The sequence below is a fragment of the Paramormyrops kingsleyae genome, chromosome 16 (assembly GCF_048594095.1).
Source record: "Paramormyrops kingsleyae isolate MSU_618 chromosome 16, PKINGS_0.4, whole genome shotgun sequence".
NCBI lineage: Eukaryota > Metazoa > Chordata > Actinopteri > Osteoglossiformes > Mormyridae > Paramormyrops > Paramormyrops kingsleyae.
The window spans coordinates 4,445,183-4,471,446 of NC_132812.1; the positions used below are offsets into that span (position 1 = coordinate 4,445,183).

Consider the following 26,264-nt stretch of genomic DNA (forward strand, 5'->3'; position numbering starts at 1 on the left):
CCTGGTTTTATGTGACCTATATCGTCGGCCTGACGGTAACAGTTTAAACAACTGATTGCTGGGGTGAGAATCGTCCTTGATGATATTTGTCGCTCTGCTGAGGAAGCGAGAGTTGGCAATGTCCTCCAGTCTGGGCAGAGAACAGCCAGTAATCTTCTGGGCTGTGTTGATGATCCCTTTCAGTGCTTTCCTATCTGCAACTGAGCACCCTGCATACCATGATGTTATGCCGTACGCTAGGATGCTCTCAATGGTGGCTCTGTAAAAACTCACCAGCAGCCTCTCCTCCATGTTGTTCCTTCTGAGCACTCTCAGAAAGTGAAGGCGCTGCTGAGTCTTTTTTACCACCGCCGTGGTATTTGCAGTCCAGGAGAGATCATCAGAAATCAGGACCCCCAGAAACCTCATGGAGTGAACCCTCTCCACCAGGTTCCCGAGAATATAAATTGGGGCCTGTTCTTCTCTGCTTTTCCTGAAGTCTAAAACAAGTTCTTTAGTTTTTGTGGTGTTCAGTTGGAGGTTATTTACTGAACACCACTCCGTCAGTCGAATTACCTCATCTCTGTAGTTCGACTCATCACCCCTTGAGATGAGTCCAACCACGGTGGTGTCATCCGCAAACTTTATGATGGTGTTTGAGAGGTGAGTCGTTGAACAGTCCGATGTGTAGAGTGTGAACAAGAGGGGACTCAAAACACATCCTTGTGGAGACCCGGTGCTAAGTGTGATGGACCGTGACATATGGGGGCCAAGTCTAACAGACTGTGGTCTATCTGTCAGGAAGTCCTTAATCCAGAGACACATGGGAGTAGAAAGTCCCAGGTGTAACAATTTCTGAACCAGGATCTCCGGAATGATGTGATTAAATGCTGAGCTGAAGTCCAGGAAGAGCATTCTCACATAACTACCTTTATGCTCCAGATGACTCAGCGCAGTATGGAGCGCTATGGTGATAGCATCCTCTGTCGATCTGTTTGCCCTATAGGCAAATTGATGGGGATCCAGCCTGGCAGGTAGACCAGCCCTGATATGATGACAAACCAGTCTCTCAAAGCACTTCATCACGACAGATGTAAGTGCAACAGGCCTATAGTCATTTAGGAAATCTAAATGGAAGAGGGATGGGTGAAAGTAGTAATAGTTGTAGTGTTCTGAAGCTGCAGCTGTTTTAAGATTGTTTTAAGGTTAATTAACCCTAATTTTCTGTGTTATGCTGCATACTGGATCTGAAAAAAATCAAGTAATTTTAAAAACACTTGCTCAAATGAGAAACCTTTGTTTACTCCAGGGAGATCTGTTCTTTACTAAGCTCTTTATGGTACAGTATGACAGTATTAGATGAGAATAGATCTGGAAGTACGTTGTCCTGTGGGACAGTCCAATAAATTGCTGATTATTCCGTGGGCTCTATATGCAACAGAGGTCAATCACAATTAGGTTCAGACAACATAGGAAACGTTTAGTCAGAGCTGGATAAATTGTTGCCAAAAATGGACAGATGATCATTTTCAATTCAATCACTATTTTCGATGCTTTAATTCTAGTCTAGTAGCTGCTTTTTGTTGACAGTTCAACGATATAGTTACAAATCTGTTTCTCAACGTCCGGTGTAGGATTGTTTTTCCTTGCACTGGTTGATTGAAGTTTGCTGAACAGGAACTCTGACCCCAAGCTGTTTCCTAGTTTGCCATTGTATGATTTGTATCATGGCATGCCAAAGGCATCCACGTGACACAGGGACTGGAGAATGGAACCAGGAGCTTATTTGCAATCATGGGACACTACAGACTGGACCAGTAGCGCAAACATCCAGGATTGAGGTTTTGGCTCTAAAAAATCAACAAACCAGCAAGAAAAATATAATGGCTGAACATAACTTGTGGTCTTTCTCGTGCTTACAATGCAAAAATGAAATGACTTTATATTCTTACATATTCTTATGATTCAACTTACAGTGAAGTATGTCATTTATAACAGCACGTTATTACTGTATTTACATTGATACACGCATACAGCTACTGAATATGTTACTGGGGTAACATTCAGTTTAGTCATATCAGGGTCTTTGGGCACCATTCTGCCTGCTGTCGTACTAGCAGACTTTGTGTCACAGAGGCTTATCTTTGTTTACCCTGTCTTTTTCTTCAGCCCCAGGCTGGCAGTTCATCCAGTGTGAAATGTGTGGAGATCCTGGCACTTGCACACAGCGATGGACCTGAGCTTCCCAATGCTTTTGGTGGCCGTATCCTGCCTCAGGAATGTCTGCGTGGCCATAGATGGTCAGTACCCTCTCTCCTTAATGCTCCTGTCTGAGTACTTTAGGCTTTAGCCTTGATGAGTGATCAGTGCAAGGGTACAAAGTACATAATCACAGCACTGTAGGACAGCAGATGTCATGAAACATTTGTTTAATGTCAAGCCTATTCAGATTTTTCTTAAATGTGAAATTTAGAAAAGATTTAGGGAATATTTACTGCTGGCATATATGAGTGGTAGAGAGTTCAGTTCCTTGTCAGATAAGGTCAGAAATTTCCAAGCGATTGTGAGATAACTTCGAGCTTCATGGATGAAGAGCAGTTAACCAAGGAAATTTTCACATGACCCCCAGAACTCTTCTGGAATGATTCTGTCGTCTTCTGAGCCCAGAGCTGTGTTTTGTCAGAGTAACAGTCAAGCAGTTAAACTGTGTAGTATGGGAACATCATGGAGAATATAGCAAGCTTGACCTTGGTGAATGAATGGAGGACATACACCTCAGTGAAAACTAATGACTTATAGCAGTGGTGGATGGCAATCTACTTTTAAAGTGACCAGCTCCCCGTAATGTACCGACCCCCCAAAGTCCTAAAATTTTGAAGATCCGGAATTATGCTTACATGGTTGTTCAGTGAATTCAAGCGTGGTGCTGTCATAGGATGCCACCTTGGCAGTAAGTCAGTTTGTAAAATCTCTTCCCTTCTAGATATTCCACAGTCAACTGTAAGTGGTATTATTACAAAGTGCAAGTATTTACGAACAACAGAATCTCAGCCACGAAGTGACAGACCATGTAAAGTAAAATCTTTTTGCTGTGTAAAGTTGCTGTGTTCTGAGGCACATGGTGTGTAATAATCGCCAAAGCTCTGTTCTGACTCAGTAACTGCAGTGTCCCAAACTTCCTCTGGCATTAACCCCAGCACAAAAACTGTGCACCAGGAGCTTCATGGAATGGGCTTCCATAGCCAAGCTTACCTGCTGACTCAATTGTGCCAACTGGAAAGTTTGGCGGAGGAGGGACAATGGTACGGGGTTGTTTTCAGGGGTTGGGCTAGACTGCTTAGTTGCAGTTAAAGGAACTCTTAATACTTCAGCATACCAAGATATTTTGGTCAATTCTGCTCTTCCATTTTGTGGGAACAGTTTGGAGAAGGCCCTTTTCTGTTCCAGCATGACTGTAACATGACTGCACAAAGCACAGGTCCGAGTTTGGTGTGGAAGTACTTGACTGGACCACACAGAGACCTGACTTCAATTCCATCAAATTATCTATGGGATGAATTAGAATGGAGAGCAAGGCCTCCACGTCCAACATCATTGGAAGCCAGTGACTGGAATGCCCTGTATGCACCACATAGTGAGGACATTGATGGCCTAACAAACTGGGTCTCTGAGTACATCATGTTCTGCATACACAATTCCATCCCCACTAAAGAGCTCCGCTGCTACCTTAACAACAAACCCTAGGTTACCAGCAACCTGGACGAAAAAAGAGGAGGACTTATAGATCAGGGGGCTTAGCAGAACTCAAGCAGGTATAAAGAGAGCTAAAACACAGACTCAAGGAGAATTAGGATGCTTACAGGAGGAAAGTAGAGGAGAGATTGGAAAAGAACAAGGCCTGGTACATATGCAATGGGATGAGAGAGATCACCGGCTTCCAGAGGAAAGGGATGGGTACAGCTGAGGGGAATGTACAACAAGCTAACGACTTGAACCAGTTTTTCAACAGGTTTGACTTTGAGTCCCCCACCCCAAGCACCCCCCTACTGCTCCTCTGAGCAAGAACTGTATGACTCTCTCACATCCCCCACATCCCGTCACCAACTCCTGCAACAGACACCACTTTGCTCCAACCCTGTCACCCCCCCCACTCCACTTCTGTCCTGACACCCACTACAGGCTCTATTTCAGACTCTACCAAATCTCCCACCTGCCAGACTGGACTACACATCACAGCCAGCCAGGTGAGGAGAGAGCTGGAGAGGTTCCACCAGGGAAAGGCTGCTGGACCAGATGGCATCAGCCCTCGTATGCTGAAGACCTGTGCCAGCCAGCTATGTCTTCAACCTGAGCGTGTACCTCCAGAGAGTCCCAGGGCTATGGAAGATGTCCTGCCTGGTTCCAGTGCCCAAAAAGGGACATCCTGTATCACCAAACGACTAACAGCCATAACCTCTCATGTATTGAAGGTCATGAAGAGGCTGGTCCTAGCATACCTCAGGCTACTAAAGCATCCATCTCAAGAACCTCTGCAGTTTGCATACCCGCCCCACGCAGGTGTGGAGGATGGAATAATATATCTGCTGCAGAAGCCATACTCCTCCCTTTGACTTCTCCAGCACCTTTAATACCATCCAGCCCAGAATGCTGAGGGTTAAACTGGAGGACATGCAGATGGAGGCTCTCCTGGTCACATGGATTGGCGGCTATCTGACAGGCAGACCACAGTTTGTGAGACTTCAGAAGTGTGTGTCAGAGCATTTGATAAGTAACATTGGGGCCTCCAGGGAACTGTTTTATCTCTCATCCTTTTCACCACCTATACTGCAGACATGATGCAGGCATCAAATCAAAGGGAGCCAGCAGACTGAACAAACTCATTAGGAAGGCTGTGTCTGTTGTTGGCTCCAAGCTTGTCACTCTGGAGGAATTATGGACCATGCCTCTGACCTTCTCCATAAAACTCTCGAGAAGCTCAAGAGTAGCTTCAGCGACTTACTCATGATCTATCTAGCCATCCATCCATCCATCCATCCATCCATTGCCTGATGTTACAAATGCTCTTCTGAACAAATGTCCAAGAATTCTCACAGACACACTCCAAAGCCTTGTGGAAAATCTTCCCAGAAGAGTGACAGCTGCTATGGCTGCAAAGGATTTATATTGGGAGGTCATAAAAGTTCCTGAACATGTAATGGCCAGGTGTCCCAATACTTTTCTTCATATAGTGTAGTTTGTTTTTCTTTGCTTTTCTTTAGCGGTCACAGACTGGCCGCATTTACTGTCAATCAGGCGTCGACAATCAAATCAACAGTCATAAAATGAGGAGAAACAAAATGGGAAGAGTCTGACCTTATACAGCTGCTCCCTGCCAGACAATTCACATTTTCCCTAAAACATGGACCGTCTGAGAAACACTGGTGTAAGATATGTGAACTAAAAATTGAAAAACTGAATACGAGTGATTATTTTTGGTTACTTTGGATACTGGCAGTGGAGAACCAATTAATGAATTTGCAATAATAATAATGACAATGAAACGGGTAAAACTGGTGAGATACCAATCAGACAACCAGAGATCAAAACATGGACTGTCGAGGGGTCCCCAAGGACAGGGTAGGGAAACACTGCCTTGAGCATCTCAGTTGTAGAGCAACCAGGCCTTTCCATTCAAGACTTTGCATAAAGGTTTTGTGCTTTTCCTGTCCTCCATGTCTTTGGTGTCCTCCTTCTGCCTCTCACTTGCATAACTTCCTAATGTCCATGTGGGCTTTTGCAGAGGACTGTGTGGACCCTGGTGTTAAGGTGGAGTCAGTGTTCACCATTCCAGGGGAGGCTGCCATGCTCACCTGTCACCTGGACAAGAATGTCACAGATTCTGACATCATCTCCTGGCATAAGAGTAACCCAGATGGGCAGCTGAGTGTGGACAACCGGTGGGTCCAGGTCAAGAAAAACATAATTTGGCTTCTGAGAAGCACGTTGCAGGACAGCGGCACCTACATGTGTATCCTGAGGTACGTCCCCTGGATGGAGATTACTGCTGAAGTGTAGGTCGGGCGAAGTGTGACGTTTGGCTCAGAAAGTGTTTTGATTTTCACACGGTTTGGGGTAAACTTCAGGCTAGAAATAAGATGTTTATTCCCTGGATTTATTCATACTGTATTCGTTTACAAAATTGAATTCTGATTTTCTTTGTTGTTTTGTATACTTCATTGTAGAACTGCTGATCAGTGCTTCAAACAAGCAATGGTGCTGTCTGTGAATGAAACTCGACCAGAGGACTGCAGTCGACCATACCGACCAACTCAGCCACTAACCACAGTTGCCAATGGTCTGCTGTTTTGCCCATTGTATTCCTACATGGCTCACCTGACTAAGTATTCATTTAAGTGGTATAAGGTAAGGCTGCTCCATTACAGCAAAAATCATAATTATTTTTAATGATTTTAATGACTATTATTTAAAGGTTTTAAATAATAATAAGATTATTTTGGTCAATATTGAGATCATGATTATTTAACATGATTTATCATTGGCTTTGGATTTATCATGCATTTATTGAATTTTTTAACATTGGATTTCTTTGAACTCTAAATATAATTCAACTGAGAAACAAATAAAATGGGCTGGAATGGGGTTTATAACACCAGACAAAACGGGAGCATTATTGCAAAACAAAAAGCGACACAATAATCTTTTTATCTAAATTTTTTTGTTTTGATGATCGTTGGAAGCCAAAATCATAATTAAAATTAAAATTTGATCAATTGCTGCTCTTGGCTATGTGCTTGATTAGTTGATCCCTCCTGTGGCTCCATCTTCTGCTGGGTCTGAACCAAACAAGCAAGCATGTTCCAGAAATAATCGCACAGTTTGCATTCTCAGCTTCTGTATTGTACACTGTGCATTGAGCTTAGTGATGACCTCAACTTATGAAACTTGGGGAAAGAACCTAGTTCCTTGATCTTGTGCTTCTGAGACAAAATGCACCCAGTGTGTTTGTTACTATTCTGCCTGATGCCTGTGCTTTTACGTGGACTGTGACCAGTCTTGCAGGTCATACCTGTTACAAGATGTTTTAAAAAGATGTTTCCCCTATTCATATAATGTCACAGCTGTCAAATAACATCTGAATGTCTAATAGAGATCAGCTAAATATTTTTAATAAATGACTGAGCACCCCTTAGCCATTCAATGTGCAGTGGCAGCATCATTTGTACCATGGCCTAAGCAGTGATTTAACCAACAAGAGTATCTCCTGTTTTGGGCAGGGCTGCGAACCCCTCCTGAATGGGGACAAATATTCCAATGTGAACAGGGACATGCTTGTGATAAAGAATGTGGCTCTCAGCGATGCCGGAAACTACACCTGCAGAATGGCATTTACCCTGGCTGGGTCTGCAGGCTACATCTCCGAGACAATTTCATGTGAAGTGAAAGGTGAGTCTCTGCACGGCTTGCAGCTCAAGGGTGTTGTTGGTGCCTCACTGAGGCACCGCTAGGGCCTATCTGGTGCCTCGCTGAGGCACGAGGCACTGCTGTTATCTCACTGAGGCACCGCTGGGGCCTGGCTGGTACCTCACTGAGGCACTGCTATTATCTCACTGGGGCACTGCTGGGGCCTGGCTGGTGCCTCACTGAGGCACTGCTATTATCTCACTGGGGCACTGCTGGGGCCTGGCTGGTGCCTCACTGAGGCACCGCTGGGGCCTGGGTTGTGACTCGCTGAGGCACTGCTGGGGCCTGGGTTGTGACTCGCTGAGGCACTGCTGGGGCCTGGGTTGTGCCTCGCTGCGGCACTGCTGTTATCTTACTGGGGCACTGCTGGGGCCTGGCTGGTGCCTCGCTGAGGCACTGCTATTATCTCACTGGGGCACTGCTGGGGCCTGGCTGGTGCCTCACTGAGGCACCGCTGGGGCCTGGCCTGTGACTCGCTGAGGCACTGCTGGGGCCTGGGTTGTGCCTCGCTGCGGCACTGCTGTTATCTCACTGGGGCACTGCTGGGGCCTGGCTGGTGCCTCGCTGAGGCACTGCTGTTATCTCACTGAGACACTGCTGGGGCCTGGCTGGTGCCTCACTGAGGCACCGCTGGGGCCTGGGTTGTATCTCGCTGAGCCACCACTGGGGCCTGGGTTGTGCCTCGCTGCGGCACTGCTGTTATCTCACTGGGGCACTGCTGGGGCCTGGCTGGTGCCTCGCTGAGGCACTGCTGTTATCTCACTGAGGCACTGCTGGGGCCTGGCTGGTGCCTGGGTTGTGACTCGCTGAGCCACCACTGGGGCCTGGGTTGTGCCTCGCTGCGGCACTGCTGTTATCTCACTGGGGCACTGCTGGGGCCTGGCTGGTGCCTCGCTGAGGCACTGCTGTTATCTCACTGAGGCACTGCTGGGGCCTGGCTGGTGCCTCACTGAGACACTGCTATTATCTCACTGGGGCACTGCTGGGGCCTGGCTGGTGCCTCACTGAGGCACCGCTGGGGCCTGGGTTGTGACTCGCTGAGGCACTGCTGGGGCCTGGGTTGTGCCTGGGTTGTGACTCGCTGAGCCACCACTGGGGCCTGGGTTGTGCCTCGCTGCGGCACTGCTGTTATCTCACTGGGGCACTGCTGGGGCCTGGCTGGTGCCTCGCTGAGGCACTGCTGTTATCTCACTGGGGCACTGCTGGGGCCTGGGTTGTGACTCGCTGAGGCACTGCTGGGGCCTGGGTTGTGCCTCGCTGAGGCACTGCTCTTATCTCACTTGGGCACTGCTGGGGCCTGGCTGTTATCTCACTGGGGCACTGCTGGGGCTTGGCTGGTGCCTCACTGAGGCACTGCTGGGGCCTGGCTGGTGCCTCGCTGAAGCACTGCTGTTATCTCACTGCGGCACTGCGGGGGCCTGGCTGGTGCCTCACTGAGCCACCACTGGGACCTGGGTTGTGCCTCGCTGAGGCACTGGTGTTATCTCACTGGGGCACTGCTGGGGCCTGGCTGGTGCCTCACTGAGGCACCGCTGGGGCCTGGCTGGTGCCTCGCTGAGGCACTGCTGTTATCTCACTGAGGCACTGCTGGGGCCTGGCTGGTGCCTCGCTGAGGCACTGCTATTATCTCACTGGGGCACTGCTGGGGCCTGGCTGGTGCCTCACTGAGGCACCGCTGGGGCCTGGGTTGTGCCTCGCTGAGGCACTGCTGTTATCTCACTGAGGCACTGCTGGGGCCTTGCTGGTGCCTCACTGAGGTACTGCTGGGGCCTAGCTGGTGCCTCACTGAGGCACTGCTGAGGCCTGGGTTGTGCCTCGCTGAGGCACTACTGTTATCTCACTGAGACACTGCTGGGGCCTGGCTGGTGCATTGTTGAGGTACTGCTGTTATCTCACTGAGGCACTGCTGGGGCCTGGTTGGTGCCTCACCGAGGCACTGCTGGGGCCTGGTTGGTGCCTCACTGAGGCACTGCTGTGGCCTGGTTGGTGCCTCACTGAGGCACTGCTGGGGCCTGGTTGGTGCCTCACTGAGGCACTGCTGGGGCCTGGGTTGTGCCTTGCTGAGGCACTACTGTTATCTCACTGAGACACTGCTGGGGCCTGGCTGGTGCATTGTTGAGGTACTGCTGGGGCCTGGCTGGTGCCTGACTGAGGCACTGCTGGGGCCTGGCTGGTGCCTCGCTGAGACACTGCTGGGGCCTGGCTGGTGCATTGTTGATGTACTGCTGTTATCTCACTGAGGCACTGCTGGGGCCTGGCTGGTGCCTCGCTGAGGCACTGCTGTTATCTCGCTGCGGCCTGGCTGGTGCCTCGCTGAGGCACTGCTGGGGCCTAACTACCCACTGTCTGCTTTGCTCCTTTTTTGTGGTGATGGTGGGTAGGGTGAGGAACCAGATTGGTTGTCACCTTCCTCCATTTTCACCAGGGACGAACCCTCAAGTTTTAACAAAGCAAAACTAGTGGTAGTGTACACTTTTCATAATCACACAGTTATTAAGATTATTATTTATTTTGCACCTGGATTTTGTCCAAGAGACTCATAAGTTGCCTTTTGTCCCTTTATTCATTCAAACCACCTAACCTTACCTCTCGGTCTGCTGGATTGTTTTCTATCTTCTTATTTATGGCCACTGAAAAAATATTCCCATGGATAAATATTTTTTAAGCAGTTTCATCCCTAATCTTTGAACAGACAGCCTTCTTGAGACAAGTTTGGGGTTTTACCGGTGATTCACTTGTTTGCCATAACAAGTTTATTGAATGATAAACTAAGTAGTACATATTCTAAGATGACCGTTTAAAAATATATATTTCTTTGCAGTGTTTTTCAGAACTGCTCTATCTGTAATATAATTCCAATCCGCCCTTGCTTTAGAAAAAAGCAAAACATGCAATCTTTTGTAAAGAGCTGCTCATTCAATGTTTTTAACCCAGTACTGCCCCCTGCTGGTAAGGAATGTAATTGCAAAGTCTTATAATCAAAGAAAAGTAGGTCAGTGTCTAAAATGTGGAATATTAATGTTTGTGGGATTTAATACTGAATTCACGGTAAACAATAATTATTTTAAAAATATGTCCAGATTCCTAATTCTTTTTAACTGTCATTAAGTTATGTCTTCATGTTGGATCTCTGCAGATCAGTGGAACCTGCGGCCAATGGTGTCTGAACCGATTAATGATACAATCAAAGCAAATCCTGGTGGGTATTATTCCAGCAACTTGAAAATAAGAAGTTATGCATTTAATTTTGCTCAGTGGTTATTGGAATGTGGCTGGTATTGTTTTATCTGGTTCTGATATAATCAAACGACTGACTCACATACGGTGCTCATAGAAAGTCTTGCGATGCTTAATTCAGTAAAAATGTTGCAAATTTACTGGTTTTATAATGGAAATTGTTACTTCATTCATTTCACTCATATATACAGTTGTGTTCAGAATAATAGCAGTGTGTCTAAAAAAGTGAATAACGCTGAAAATCCTTATAATAGTTTTTATTTCCATACAAGCAAATGCATTGGGAACACTACAAATTCTATTCCAAATCAAAACAAGAAGAGAAATTCATCACATTTGTGTTATTCCTTTACAGAAAGTGAAGGAACGGGAATATTAGGCTGTTCAAAAAAATAGCAGTGTCCACATTCTTCTTTACAAACTCAAAGATTCACTGTATGAACTGAAAAATGTTTTAAGATTTTTGATTTTGAACTAATATTTAGTTGTATAACCACTGTTTCTGAGAACTGCTACACATCTGTGTTGTATGGAGTCGACCAACTTCTGACACTTGTGAACAGGTATTCCAGGCCAGGATGATTGGACTACATTTCTCTGTTTTGCCTCAGAAACAGCATTTTTGATGTCACCCCACAAGTTTTCTATTGGATTAAGGTCCAGGGATTGGGTTGGCCACTCCATAACGTCAATCTTCTTGGTCAGGAACCAAGATGTTGCTCATTTACTGGTGTGTTTGGGGTCGTTGTCTTGTTGAAACACTGATTTCAAGGACATTTCCTCTTCGGCGTAAGGCAACATGACCTCTTCAAGTATTTTGAGGTATTCAAACTGATTCATGATCCCTGGTTTGCGATAAATAGGCCCGACACCATAGTATGAGAAAGATCCCCATATCATGATGCTTGCACCACTATGCTTCACTGTCTTCACAGTGTACTGTGGCTTGAATTCAGTGTTTAGGGGTCATCTGACAAACTTTCTGGGGCCCCTAGACCCAAAAAGAACAATCTTGCTTTCATCAGTCCACAAAATGTTGCGGCGTTTCACTTTAGGCAAGTCAAAGTGTTCTTTGGCAGATTGTAACCTCTTCAGCACGTGTCTTTTTTTCAGCAATGGGATTTTGCAGGGGCTTCTTGCCAATAGCTTGGCTTCACATAGGCATCTTCTAATTGTAACAGTACTCACAGGTAACTTTACCCTTCTTTGATCTTCCTGGAGCTGATCATTGCCTGAGTCTTTGCCATCTTGGCTATTCGATCCATTCGAATGGCAGTTTTCCGTTTTCTTCCACGTCTTTCAGGTTTTGGTTGCCATTTTAAAGCATTTGCAATCATTTTAGCTGAGCAGCCTATCATTTTCTGCACTTCTTTATATGTTTTCCACTCTCCAATCAACTTTTTAATCAAGGTACGCTGTTCTTCTGAACAATGTCTGGAATGACCCATTTTACTCAGAATTTCAGAGAGAAATGCACTATAACCAGCATGTACAACATTTGCTGCCTTCCTTCCTTAAATAAGGCCCATAATTGGCACCTGGTTTTTCACAGAACGAATGACCTCACTAATTGACCTTCACACTGCTATTATTTTGAACACGCCCCTTTCAATGAATGATTCAGTTACACAGAATCAGCAGCATGCATGTCATGACTGTTGGGTCTGTTGGTATTCCATTACTCTACTACACCTACTAGTAAATTATTTGCCATGTAGAAATATAATTTCTACTAAAAACAGTGATTGATCAGGTTAGTGATGTTGGACTGCTATTATTTTGAACACAACTGTATACACGCAAACACAGCTCTGGAAAAAATGAAGAGACCACAGCACAATTAGTTTCACTGTGTAAAATGTACATTTTTTTCATACTCCACCCTGCTTCTTCTCTGCTTCCTTACTTTATGGGACTACAGTCCTGCGTATAAGACTAGGATGTCATCCTCCAATTCATGAGAAACTGTCGGATAATTTAATGGTCATCTCTGGCATTAGAGAGTCGCTCCGGCCCTTTACCTGGCTGGTTTCTGATCATTCCCTGTGTCTCCTGGTTCTCCTCATTCTTATGTACTGCTGTCTTAGAAATTTTGAACCTGGAAGCAACCTGCTGCTCAGTGTAGCCTTCTGCCAGCAGAGCCAGGATTAAACCAGGATTTTAAAATGTCTATTTTTAAAAGTCACATTAGAAACAACCAATAGTTTCAAGTAAAATGTTCATTTCAAGTAGTAATAAATTGAAACCAAAATTATAGTTCTAAAACTATTAAAAAGTTCATTGACAAGCAGTTTCATCATTGGGTGCTTTTTAATTAGTAACACCTTTGCAATAACATAAAACACCAAACATTTGTGTTTAGTATCCATTGGGAGCCGAAGACTACAACTGCAATTAATAGCAAAATGGCAAGAACAGAACTGAATGATTCAGTCAAAAAAATTCTGAAACTTAATAAAAAAGAAACTGTCTGTGCCAAAGATAACATGCAGATATGTTATACATTGCTTATCAATGGACCTTTATTATAAAACCAATAAATCAGCAACATTTTTACTGAATTAAGCAAGCATGCCAAGACATTCTATGAGCACTGTGTATCGTACTAGGGAGATTATTTTAAAGATCTGTTTAATATCTTTCTGCTCTAAACATTTTAACTGTTTTGAGTGATCTTATTGTTCTCTTAAGGAGATTTAGCGACCAAAATTATACACAGTGTTCTTGATGAAGTCTTTCTTCCCTGTGTGTCCGTCAGCCTTCTCTGTTGCGGTCTTGTCAGAGAACGACCATCTCAGCTTTTTTTTTGTAAAAAGTCATGTTCCTCTATAGTAGCATGGGTTCCAAACACTGCAGTGTTTTTCGTTTATTGGTGCTAAGATTTCACTAATAAATGTAAAACAAAGGAAGCATTAACACGTTACATTGTGTAGTTGTTTTGCAACAAAAATGACAAATGATTTCACATGTTCCTTGGTCAAAACACCAACTGATCTATTGAAATGTTATTATGTGTACTTTACAATCATGAAGTTTCAAAAGGTTTAAAAAATATTTATTTTCAGCTCAGACTCTTTTTTTCTATATTTACTATTTTACTGTTGAAAGCAACAAGGGGCTGTGAAAGCCAAGGAGTTCCTGTGTTCTTGTGCACATGGCAAATAATATATCTGCAGTTAGGGAACCTCGTGTGTAACACTGCCAGCATGAAGGGAACCCTCCATACATGTGCAGGCACTGTCTTGCAGGTTCCTCTTTCAGTAAGACCTGCCGGGTGTTTGTACCTGGACATGGCGATCACATGGTGGATGTAGTCTGGGCTTTGGATCACTTGATCTCTTTGAACCTTTCAGACCGTGTCAACCAGATTCCCCTGGGGTGAGTTTAAGTGCCGCTTCCAATTCACACAACTTTTAGCTTTAATTAATAAAGTTAATAAGCCTGTATTCTGGCAAGTTGGTTTCTGGGTTGTAGCTTCTTCCAGCTGTAAAAAAAAAAGACTCGGGGACCCTGCACTGCAGAGATTTGGTGCTTCAAGGCTGCAGGTGTTTGCTAATAGTACTGCCCTTGATCCAAAGGAGCTAACATGCAACATTAGCATGCTACAGCAGCGAGCAGGCCATTCTATTAATAGTCACCTCTCACATTCACGACGCTTGGGGGCAGAAGATCCCCTTGAATGTGACAATTTATGAATAAAACGCTCACAGGGACAGCTAGCAGGTAACGGCGTCGGGCAGCCGAGACAAAGATGCACGGCGCCATGATGCGTAGATCCCACATTTTTTTTATTTTACCAAAAATAACTTTAAATATTAAAAATATAGTATGCACATACACTAACAAATATTAAATAACACTGATATTTGTATATGATTATATGTAATCCAAATCTTTTTCAGTATTGTGTATATATTTCTGGCTTACTCGTTGTACTACCATTTAATTGTTCATGGCCAACTCGCGAATATCTAAAACCACAAATAGCAAATTTGCAAATCTGGAGGGGGGACTGTAATTCTTTATCTATACAGAAAAAGCAGAGTGGAGAATGGGGAGTGGCTAGAAGTACTACTGAACTTTACTGAAGTGGAGAAAGAAGACTTCTACAACACATACAGGTGTATGGTCTTCAATGACAAGGGACTTGTTGTTGCTAACTTCACCTTACTGCCTTCAGGTGGGTGACCATGTCTCCAGAGCTCAGACCACAGGATGGCCATTTTCTTTTCAAACAAGAAGGCTTCCTTTACAGCAGAGGTTGCCCTTCATGTTGCCATTCGGCTCAGAGCCACAGTGAAACTTCTTTCACATGAAAGGATAATTATCAGCTTCATCGGTGATTTGTAATGTAGGTCATCAGTTTTAAACCATGGGCAGTGTGAGTTACAGACAACTCATACTTACTGACTGCTATAAAGTCTATTGTATAAAAAATTGGGTCAAATACAGTGGCTTCTAATAATGCATGCATGCTGCACTTTTATTATTATTATTATGTACTATATGATATTTCTTTTTATTACACATAAACTCGACTTAAAGTCAGACTTAGGGATGGATCTCGCTCGTAATCTGGGGACTGCCTGTACACTTGTGAAAAAGATGTAAATCCAGCTAAATGTTTCTCCGAATTGCATTCATACCAAGAAGCTACACTTTTTATGTATGACTCATCCCTCTAGATGGTTGTCAGTTCCCCTCTTTTGAAAATGGTGTTGCAGTGTGTAAGAACTCTCCCCTTATCTGTGCTTTTGAGCAGAACCGAACCACCTCCTCTCTGTGGGCCTGTTCTTTGGCAGTCCAGCTCTGATCTTCATCATTGCCGTTGCCATGTGGCGGATCATTAAAATCGAGGTGGCCTTGTTGTTCAGGAGCTCCTTCCCATGTCTCTACCCAGACCCAGGTTGGCCCCCAGTGTGTTGAATATCTGAATTCCAGGTTTTGGGGGCTATTCCATACCTCATGGTGACATAATACACTCATATGTGGGTAAATGTAACTTGGCATTGGTTAACCAAAGTCATTTAATTAGTCATTTATATAGAAGATTATGCCTCGCCCATCACACAAAAATACACAAACTGGCCTGTGTTTTGCTGCCAACAATACTACAGATTACAGATACTGAGGAAAAACAGGGAGCCCAACAATTTACAATAAAACTGTTCTTACAATTCGAGCCATTGTCAATGAGAGTTTTTGTTGGTGTTCACTCGTCTCCAACAGGATGCGACGGGAAGCTGTATGATGCCTACGTAGCTTACCCGAGGTCGTGTGGGGGGGCTGTCTGCGGGGGCCAGACCTGTAGAGCTGTTGAGGAATTTGCTCTCCGAATCCTGCCCGAGGTCCTGGAAGGAGAGTTGGGCTACAGGCTTTTTATCATGGGGCGGGAAAGCCTGCCGGGCGAAGGTGAGCCTACTGCAGTCTTATGGCGGCTGTCAAATAGACCAACTAGCAAGCTTCTGGTATATAAGGTTTTATGACAAAAAAAAACACAGCTTCATATGTACATTGATAGAAGATGCAGCTCTCAGATTCTATATTGGCTTGTTTTTTGGCTAATAAAGCACTAGTAAGGGGTTCCCATATAAGGTCATGAATTATCATCAAAGGATGTTATTTAGTGTCTTTATGATAGTGTCTGTACAGATAAACATCCAGGTCTCTTGTCTTGCGCCATCGTTAGAGCTTTATATGTGGGCGTACCTGCATGCTTGTCACTGACCACATCCCTCACGGGCCTCTCTCTTCTCAGCGGTGGCAGATGTGGTCCAGCAAAACATCGGGAAAAGCCGGCGCCTCCTCCTGCTGTATTCTGCCTTCTCCCTTTCCCACCCGGATGCTGCTGAGAGTTTGGAGCGGCAGCTGGCCGTCCATGCCGCTCTCGTGGAGAGTACGGTCCCAGCCATCCTAGTGGAACTAGGGGAGTTAGTTGACAGCACGGTCCTCCCCAAAGCCATGCAGTACCTTCGGAGCCGACAGGGTGCAGTGCGGTGGGGAAGGAGCAGTGAGGAAGGGACCATGGATAGAGGACGGGCCTCTGACAGGTTCTGGAAACATCTGCGGTACCACATGCCACCTAGGATCAGCCAGACAAGCCCCCCGGAAAAAAACTTCTTACTGAAGATCTAGGTGGATGAGGAACCAAATGACTGAAAGCAGAGACTGGATTGTTTTCTTGAAATCTGATCATGCTCATGTGCCAGTCATCCTTCATGAAGCTGTCAGCAGTGTGTGTGCTTTTAAGCCGTTGTTCAGTTACACTAGCCGATTACTTGCGTCAATTCACACTCATATATTACAGTTTGCTTGCAGGGACAGTCAGTAATGGGTGGTTTTTAGTGTCTTTTCAACATATATACTGCAGTCGGTGAATTGTATTTTCATGCCAAACAGCATAGAAAAGCTCTGAAATACATTTCATGTGGATCTTTTTGTGGGCCTTGTTTGGGCATTTTGCCGTCAGCTCCTGCTCCTCCCATTTTCATACACACTGAAGAAAGCATGACCTTTTAGGTTGCCTGTCTTTCAAGGAGAACTTTAGCACTAATTGATGTGTTGAATGAATTATGGATCATACCGTAAGTCAATTTGTAGCATTTTCAGTGTCTTGTTTTGTGAGTTAGTGCACAGTAATCGAAACTGTAGTTTCTTCCAGCTCTTATTCTTCTGGATGTCAAGTCACTTTATGTGTTTGGATCGTTGTGCCATTGGAGGATCCATGATCTTTGGCCAAACCTAGTTTTCTGACACTGGGTAGTACATCTCCCTCTACAGTCCCTCAGTAATCCTCTGATTTCATGATCCCTTTAATACCTTCAAGGCCTCCAGTACCAGAGGCATCAAAGCAGCCCCACAGCATTACAGAACCTCCACCATATATAACTGTAGGCAGGCTGTTATTTTTCTTATAAGCTTCATTTCGTCGGCCTAAAACAAATCGCTGGTCTTCATTGTCCATTGAACATTCTCCCTGAAGGATTGTGGTTTCACTAGGTAGGTTTTAGGTCTCTATGTAGCCTAGTGGTATTCATCTTGCGCTTTGCCCATAAAGCCTTTCTTGGTTTAGTGTGTGGCATATGGTACGGGTTGAGACCATCAGCCTATGTGGTATTTTTCTTTTTCCGTTTGAAGACTTTGCTGATTAATTTTAATCCACCCACTGTGTCCTTGGAGGTTCCTGACAGTTTCATGCAGCAAACTTCTAAGTAACATTGCAAACTGCTGAAACAGGGATGCCAAAGCTGCTGGAGATGGCCTTGTACTCTTCAGCATCCTTATGCTTGGTGAGAATGGCTCAGATAGATCTGTTTTGTTTTTACCACTGTAAAAAAGACTAACAGTGGCCCTTTTAAGCATTAAATTATTAATTGAATAATTCAAGTCATGAGCACTAAAAATTTGTCACAGGTGAGTCTAATTTCACTGCAATGAAAATCTGTTTTTTTTTTCCAAATATTTGAATGTTTCAGAAAGGGTGCCAATTTTCTTGCCATAGCAGTGTTTCTGTTTTCATCTTTTTCCCTCCTTATTTTTATTGTTATAGTTTAATCCTGTACTCTTCTGTATCAAACATATGAGTGTATTTACACCAAACCTGTTCCACTACACATTTCTTTCAGGAGATATTGTACATGTCATTTGGAAAATTCAGGGGTGCCAATAACAGTAACTGATCCATTTGGCAATTTTACAGAGCGTACTGGGATTGCCTGCCTACTCCTGAACCTGTGCTGCTGTGGCTGGGTATTACATGGCTATAGTGTCATTTGCAGTTTATACCAAATGTACTGACAAATTCACAGTAAGTTTTCTGTACCAACACTGTACACTGGTTTAAACAAGAAAATACCTAGGAAATAGAAGCATGTTCTGTGAAAAGTAAATATGCAAGACCTAATCTGTCTTTTGTGGTTTTTTTGTGCTTAAGATAGCTATTTCCTGAAATATTACTGTCACAGTTCAGAATAAAGTATTATCATATATTTTTGCCACTATCCATCTTCTGTAACTGCCTGTCCTTTTCCAGGTTGGGGGGATTCTGAGCCTATCCTGGAGGCCACAGGTTATAGGCAGGGAATAACCCAGGGGGGGCACACTCACACCTACTGGCAGCGTGGGAACTCCAGTTAACATCAACATGTTTTTGAAATGGGGGAGAAAGCGGAGTACCCTGAGGAAATCCCCTGATGAGATATGCAAACCTCACACACACACACACACAGGGTCAGGACAGGGACTCAAACCTTGTTCCCATAGGTCTGTCAACAGTGCTAACCACTGCACCACAGCCCATTTTGGCTGCTTTATTATTATTATTTTTTATTACTAATGGCAGTTTTTGAAAGGAAGGAAGTGATTTAAGTCATTTCTTTTAAAAACACAATAAACTGGACATACACCATATGGAAAGTATTGGGACACATTTCATAATCATTGAATTCAGGTGTTTCATTCAGACTCATTGCCACAGGTGTATAAAATGAAGCATCTAGCCATGCCATCAGGTTTACTAGGTTGCCGATTGCTGAGGCGCGTGGTGCGTAAGTTGCCTGGGCTCTGTTGACTCAGTAACTGCAGAGAACCATACTTCCTCTGGAATTAAGCCCAACATAAAAACTGCACTGGGAGCTTCATGGAATGGGCTTCCATGGCCAAGCAGCTGCTTCTCTGTCTGGCCGTCTGATAGATAAGTCCAGGTTTGGCAGATACCAGGAGAACATTACCTGCCTGACTGCATTGTGCCAACTGTAACTTTGGTGGAGGGATAATTGTATGGGGTTGTTTTTCAGGAATTTGGCTCGGCCCCTTAGCTCCAGTGAAGGAAACTCTCAATGCTTCAGCAAACCAAGACATTTTGGACAATTCTATGCTTCCAACTTCATGGGAAAAGTTTGTAGAAGGCCCTTTCTGTTCCAGCATGACTGTGCCCCAGTGCACAGGGCATGGTACATAAAGACATGGTTGGATGAGTTTGGTGTGGAAGAACTTGACTAAGCCCTGAACTCAACCCCATCAAAGACCTTTGGGATAAACAGAACAGAGACTGTAAGCCAGACCTTCACATCCAACATCAGTGCCTGACCTCACAAATTGTCTTCTGGATGAATGGGGGAAAAAAATCCCACAGACACACTCCAAAATCTTGCAGAAATCCTTCCCAGAAGAGTGGCAGCTGTTATAGCTGCACAAGGGGGACCATCTGTGGATTTCATAAAAGTTCCTGTAGTTATAATTGCCAGTTGTCCCAGTACTTTTGCCCATATATTGTATCAGTCGACACATATTGAGGTGTACTTTGATATGGTATCAGCTGACTGAACTGTTTTTCCTATCGAGGTATTTAGCAAAAAGAGATTTCTAAGAACTCTCTCCTTCAGTCTCCATATCACTGCTTCTGAACCTCGACAGCTTGCTTTTCTCTCGATGGTTCATATCGAGGACATGTTTATCTGTGGTGGCCGTTTAAGGAGGCTGTAATTCAGTGAGCAGAAATACATTACATGGGTTATACAGAAGTCACAATGTTCCCTGGAGCACAGTTAGCCGCCTCCACTTGAAGATACGAACTGAAAAACCGTTAATGGAAAGCTCCGATTTTTGTAAAACCCTCAAACGCTGGAAAAAAGTTTTCATGTTTACTTGAGGTGAGTTCTGTGGAAGGTTGAAAAAAGTAATTCACAAACTGCAATGGAAACAGAATTTCACATATTAGTAGAGAGTTAGGTATGGAAAATTGTGTGCAGTATGCTATATTAAAACAATAACAACAATTTACATTACTCATGGGACATTATTTATTGGCATACAAATATAATGCTTTTACCATGCATAGGTCTACAGCTGTTGCCTTCTGAGCTGAGTAAATGGCTCTTTATTCACAAGAGTTCCATTCATTTACCACCAATGCACACTGAAGCAACCCCACCTCTCATATCACATCCTATAACTTTTCTCGTCGAGCACAAAAATGGGACATGCTTTAGCCACAGACTTAAGCAATGTTTTTTCATATAACATAAGACCCCTGTGTGTTATAGTACGAGATGTGAATTTATCTCATGGGGTGATAGATGGCAGGTATTTTTCTCATGACATCCTTTATTGGGAACACATCCTATTTGCAATTTCATTTTGTCAGCTTATAGAAAATTTGCTTACAATTTGCACAGAAATGTAATGGAAACACAGCTTATGACAAAGTCAGTTGTCATTGCCTTCCTCTTCTTTCTTTGATCAGTTATATTCACTGTCAGTTTATTCGCTCCTGAAGCTCCTCTGCTAGAACCCGGCACTGCAGATCAGTTTGATCTCTGTCCCCATTCACTTGCTTCTGGTTCCTTCTTCTGTGGCGCCCAGCGTGCCAGTCCAGACTCAGAAAGAGGATGGGCCACCTTTGTCAAGCGAAGGACCATCTTTCTGATGCACCTACTAGATAGTTAGGGGTCATAGGAGGCACTGATTACCCTTCCTGTCTAAAATGAAAACAGCTTAATTTTCTGTGGTAAAGTGCTTTGGACGAGCTCCTATGACAGCCACTCAGTGGCCACTGTTAGGTTCCCCTTGCTGGTACCGGGTTTGGCTCCCTTTTGCTTTCAGAACTGCCTTATTTATTTGTGACATAGATTCAACAAAACCTGAAACATTTCTCAAAGACTTTAGTCCATGTTAATATGATAGCATCATGCAGTTGCTGCAGATTTGTTGGTTCATGATGCAAATCTCCCATTCCACCACATCCCATAGCTGTACTGGATTGAGATCTAGTGGCTGTGGAGGCTATTTGAGTACAGTGACCTCATTGTAATGTTCAAGAAACCCATCTGAGATGATGAGCTTAGTGACATGACATATTATCCTGCAGGAAGTAGCCATTAGAAGCTGGGTACACTGTGGGCATGAAGGGATGGACATGATCCGCAACAATACTCAAGTAGACTGTGGCATTTAAATGATACTCGACACTTTGGCACCTAAAGTGTGCTGAGAAAATATCCCCCACACCATTACACCACCAGCAGCCTGAATTATTGATACAAGGCAGGATGGATTCATGTTTTAATGTTGGTTATGCCAAATTCTGACTACCATATGAATGCTGCAGCAGAAATCGGGACTCATCTGACCAGGCAACATTTTTCCAATCTTCCATTGTCTAACTTTGGTGAGCTTGTGCCCACTGTCACCTCAGTTTCCAGGTCTTAGCTGGCAGGAGTAGCACCCGCTGTGGTGTTCTGCTGCTGTAGCCCATCTGCTTTAAGGTTTGATGTGTTGTGTGTTCAGAGATGCTCTTCTGCATACATTGGTGGTTGAGTTACTGTTACTTTTCTATCAGCTTGAACCAGTCTGGCCATTCTTCTCTGATCTCTGCCATCCATAAGGCATTTTCACCCAGAGAACCACGACGCATTGGATGTTTTTTCTTTTTCAGCCCATTCTCTGTAAAGCCTAGAGATGATTGTGCATGAAATCCCAATATGTCATTCCAACCCACATTTAACATGGTCAGAGGCCCCCTACTATTCTCAATGACTGGTGGGGACCGGCTAGTGATAAACGAAAATGAAATGAAAATAATACATTTATTGACATCTGTCACGCCCCGCTCCGTATGATCCCGATGTGTGCCACGCCCCCCTCATTACCTCGTGTGCATCCCCGATTGTGATCACCTGTGTCCTGTTATGTCTGGCTAGTCTTTTGTATTTAGTCCGTGTCTCAGTTAGTTTCTCCAGATCCGTCATTGTAATGTCCGTGGATGTTCCTGCGTGTGTGTGTGTCTTGCTGATTAAAACCCCTGTTTACCCGTAAGAACGGCTCCGCTTGCCTGCTTCCTCGCTCGCCTGCACGCCCGAGTGTGACAGAATGACGGATCTCCCTCAAAGCACAAAGCGGCAGTCTGAGCATCACCGGCTCGGGCTGCTGCAAGAATTTGTGTATTGGCAATCCCAGCCCGAGGTCCAGGGCGACCCTGTAGCCCTGGAGCTGGCCAACCGGGGCGCGGACCTGCTCGGGAAGGAGCGCCGACTTGGACAGGAATACCCGCTCCAAAAGGCACGGAAATGCCTTCGCCGCCTGAGCCAGCACCTGACGAGCAACCGGGAGAAGCGGAACAGAGAACTGGCGGAAGCAGCCCTAATGCTCTTCCTGGGAGCTTGCTCTGGAGTCAGCCGATTGGCGAGGGAGCTCCATACTTACCTGGGAAGACACCGCCGCTACCCACCTGCTCGGTCCCAACGGTGAGATGCCGCCTCCGTTGGAGGCATATCCACACCGGCCGGAGCGCCTGCACGGAAAAGGGATCAGCCCGGTGAGAGACGCGATTCCCCGGGTCTCTAGAGCCCTTAAAGGGGCAGTCCCGGACCTGCCTGCTCCGGACCTGTCTGCTTCGGACCTGCCCGCGGCACCGCCTGCTGCTGCTGCCGCCGCTCTGCCCGCGGCACCACCTGTCCCGCCTGACCCACCAGTCCTGCCAGTCCTGCCTGTTCTGCATGCAGTCCCTGCAGCTGCCACCGCTCTGCCTGCGGCACTGCCCGAGGTGGCCGCGGTTGCGCCCCCTGCTGGCCGCGTGATGGCGGCGCCCCCTGCTGGCCGCGTGATGGCGGCGCCCCCTGCTGGCCGCGTGATGGCGGCGCCCCCTGCTGGCCAGGAACTGAGGGTGCCTGCTGCAGCTCTGCCCGAGGGCCTGGCTGTGCCTCCGCCTGCAGCGGAGGAAGCCGCTCTGCCCGTGGCGCCCCCTACTGGCCGCACGCCCGAGGTGCCCGCTGAGGCGCCCCCTGCTGGCCACGTGAGGGTGGTGCCTGCCAAGGCGCCTCCTGCTGGTCGCACGCCCGAGGTACCTGCCGAGGTGCCCCCTGCTGGTCGCACGCCCGAGGTACCTGCCGAGGCGCATCCTGTTGGCCACGTGACTGCGGCGCCCGCCGAGGTGCCCCCTGCTGGCCACACGCCCAATGTGCCTGAGGCCGCCTCTCCCGTCCAGCCCGCGGCCCTGCCTGAGGCCGCCTCTCCCGTCCAGCCCGCGGCCCTGCCTGAGGCCGCCTCTCCCGTCCAGCCCGCGGCCCTGCCTGAGGCCGCCTCTCCCGTCCAGCCAGTCCTGGTCGCGGCTCCGGCTGCACCGCCTGCGGCCGCGCCTGCTGCCTCACCAGAGGCCCTGCCTTTAGTTCCCCCAGCCCTACTGACTCCTTTGCCCTTGCCCCGACAAGGCCGACGCCCCACAGGACCCCGCCTTTCGGTGTCCCGCAAGGGACGGGGACATAGGCGCTGGGCTAAGGTCCCACCCGCCCTGCCCCCTGGCTCGCCCGTTTGGCCCCTGGCTGTGGCTCGGTGGCTGCCTGCGGGTCCTGCGCCTCGGGGTCGGCGGTCTCCGCCGGGTCCCCCCCTGGATCCTCGGTGCCGGTCCTCGGTCCCGCCTCCGGCTCCGTGTCGGCCGCCTCCGGGCCCCCCTGCTCTGACTTGGCGTCGGACGGTGCCTTCGCCGGCTCCGGCTGCGCCTCCACCTGCACCTCCGCCTGCCGCGGCTTCCCCCTCCTGCCTGCCTGCACCGGTGTTCCCTCCTGCTCCCTCCGTGTCCCCTCCGTCACTCCCTCGTCCTGTTCCCTTGGCCCCTGGGTGGTCCCCTTCTGCTCCCTCCTCCCTCTCGCCTGCGGCCCCTTCGGCCGCTGCCCGTCGCCCGCCTGGGCTCCCTCGGGCTCCCCTTTGTCCCCCTTCCGTTCCGGTCTGGTCTCCCCTGTCTGCTCCTCCTCCCTTCGTCCCGCCTGTGTCTGTTCCTCGTCCCTCTGTTCCTCCTCTGTTCACTCCTGGCCCCTCCGTGTCGCCCTTTTCTGTCTGCCTGTCTGCATTCCCCGTCCTCTGTCAGGTCTTGTCATTTTTCTGGTCCCTGTTCCTGTTCTGTGTCTCTGTCCTGTTTCCTGTTCCCCGTTTGATGTTTTTTGCTTTTGTTTTCCAGGTTTTGGGCCCCTCGTCTCGTCCATCGCCTCCTCTCGGGCGCGCCCGGTGTGCGCGCCTTTGGGGGGGGGGGGGGGTTCTGTCACGCCCCGCTCTGTACGATCCCAATGTGTGCCACGCCCCCCTCATTACCTCGTGTGCATCCCCGATTGTGATCACCTGTGTCCTGTTATGTCTGGCTAGTCTTTTGTATTTAGTCCGTGTCTCAGTTTCCCCAGATCCGTCATTGTAATGTCCGTGGATGTTCCTGTGTGTGTGTGTCTTGCTGATTAAATCCCCTGTTTACCCGTGAGAACGGCTCCGCTTGCCTGCTTCCCCGCTCGCCTGCACGCCGGAGTGTGACAACATCTAAATTCACAAGGGGATGTTCAACATGAAAAACATGCCCATTGTAGCTGTGACTTGGTTATGGCTAATGCGGGTGGCAGCCAGCAATAGTTAGTGGTTTGGTAACATTTGGTTTCTCAATAAAGGACACCAGGACTAGAGAGAAAGACCAAGACTGTCTGTTGGTTCTGTTATACTGAACTGGGATATGTTGCTGGAAACACATCCGACATACTAACTTTGAGTTTGTACGATTGTAGCTAAACAGAAAATGCAAGTTAGTCTCCCTGTGACATTTAAGAAGCTTTTGCCAGGATAGAAAATTACAACGGCTGTAGAGATGTTTATCACTACAGACATGCAAATATACTTGGCAGTACAGAACACGGGTTTTAGTTAATTATGATTGTTGTGATTTTTGACATTTTTATTTATTTTACATATTTATTTTTATAATGTGCAAATGAGTGTCTCTTAGGTTTTGTTATTGAGACCGATGCATTGCCTTTTACAGCTGTTCCTGATTGTTTCTGCAGTTTTAATAATAATAATTAATTTTAAAATCCTGTTCTCCCTGCTGTACCAAAATTGCACTGAACTGTGATCTCAAAGCTGAAGTTTGTACTGAACTGTGAATTTTGTGTACTGTTAGACTTCTATTGGCCTAATATTATCTGTAAACTAATGTAGATGGCTGTCTGATAATCTGGCTATGACTAGCAGGATGGTGGAAAGTTAATCAGCAGGATGGGCTGGTGACATAAAATATGTGTTGCATACACCGATTTCAAATAAAAGTGCACAATTGATAAACAAGGTTATTTGATAATATAGCACAGCAGCTGAACTCTCTGTTTTATGTGAGGATTCACATTTTCTTTACTCAGCAGTTTACATTAGTATTTGATGACTGTACAATATACACAAAAGCTGAATTCCTTTTTGCACTACGTGGTATTTGAAAGCACATAATCTCTTGGACAATCAACTTTGATCTTGTTAACGAAGAAGCAGTATGCAGTTTACATAATAGCTAGCAAGTGGAACAGTTTACCATAATTCAAAAACATTATTCTTATCACTATACATTAAGCTGTATAGTGTTTCTGCTTGCTCTGCTTCTACACTGGTGTGAAGTGGATCCGTCAGTTCCGCAAACATGTGGCTTAACCCAGCCTTGACTTCATAGTTGCAGGGCTGCAGATGAGGTGGCGGATGGTTTAGCTTTGCTTATCTGATCACAGCAGGATCCAGTTATCTTTAAAAGAGGAAAAAAACAACAGATATTCCAGCTACAACATCAGATACACAGA

General features: G+C 46.2%; 1 protein-coding gene across 8 annotated transcripts in view; it reads left to right on the plus strand.

Annotated features, from left to right (window-relative positions):
• The window catches only part of LOC111854121 (interleukin-1 receptor type 1-like), a 30,804-nt gene extending 12,127 nt beyond the window's left edge, over positions 1–18,677 (plus strand). For all 8 annotated transcript variants that reach the window (XM_072700143.1, XM_023831744.2, XM_023831745.2 and 5 more), the window contains 10 exons: positions 2,149–2,279; positions 5,759–5,996; positions 6,201–6,381; positions 7,254–7,422; positions 10,577–10,639; positions 13,926–14,055; positions 14,712–14,857; positions 15,440–15,583; positions 15,907–16,089; positions 16,436–18,677. In XM_072700143.1, coding sequence (XP_072556244.1) covers positions 2,210–2,279; positions 5,759–5,996; positions 6,201–6,381; positions 7,254–7,422; positions 10,577–10,639; positions 13,926–14,055; positions 14,712–14,857; positions 15,440–15,583; positions 15,907–16,089; positions 16,436–16,812 — 1,701 coding nt within the window. In that variant the 5' untranslated portion in view covers positions 2,149–2,209 and the 3' untranslated portion in view covers positions 16,813–18,677. The remainder of the gene's footprint in view (positions 1–2,148; positions 2,280–5,758; positions 5,997–6,200; positions 6,382–7,253; positions 7,423–10,576; positions 10,640–13,925; positions 14,056–14,711; positions 14,858–15,439; positions 15,584–15,906; positions 16,090–16,435) is intronic.
• The last annotated feature ends 7,587 nt before the right edge of the window (positions 18,678–26,264 follow it).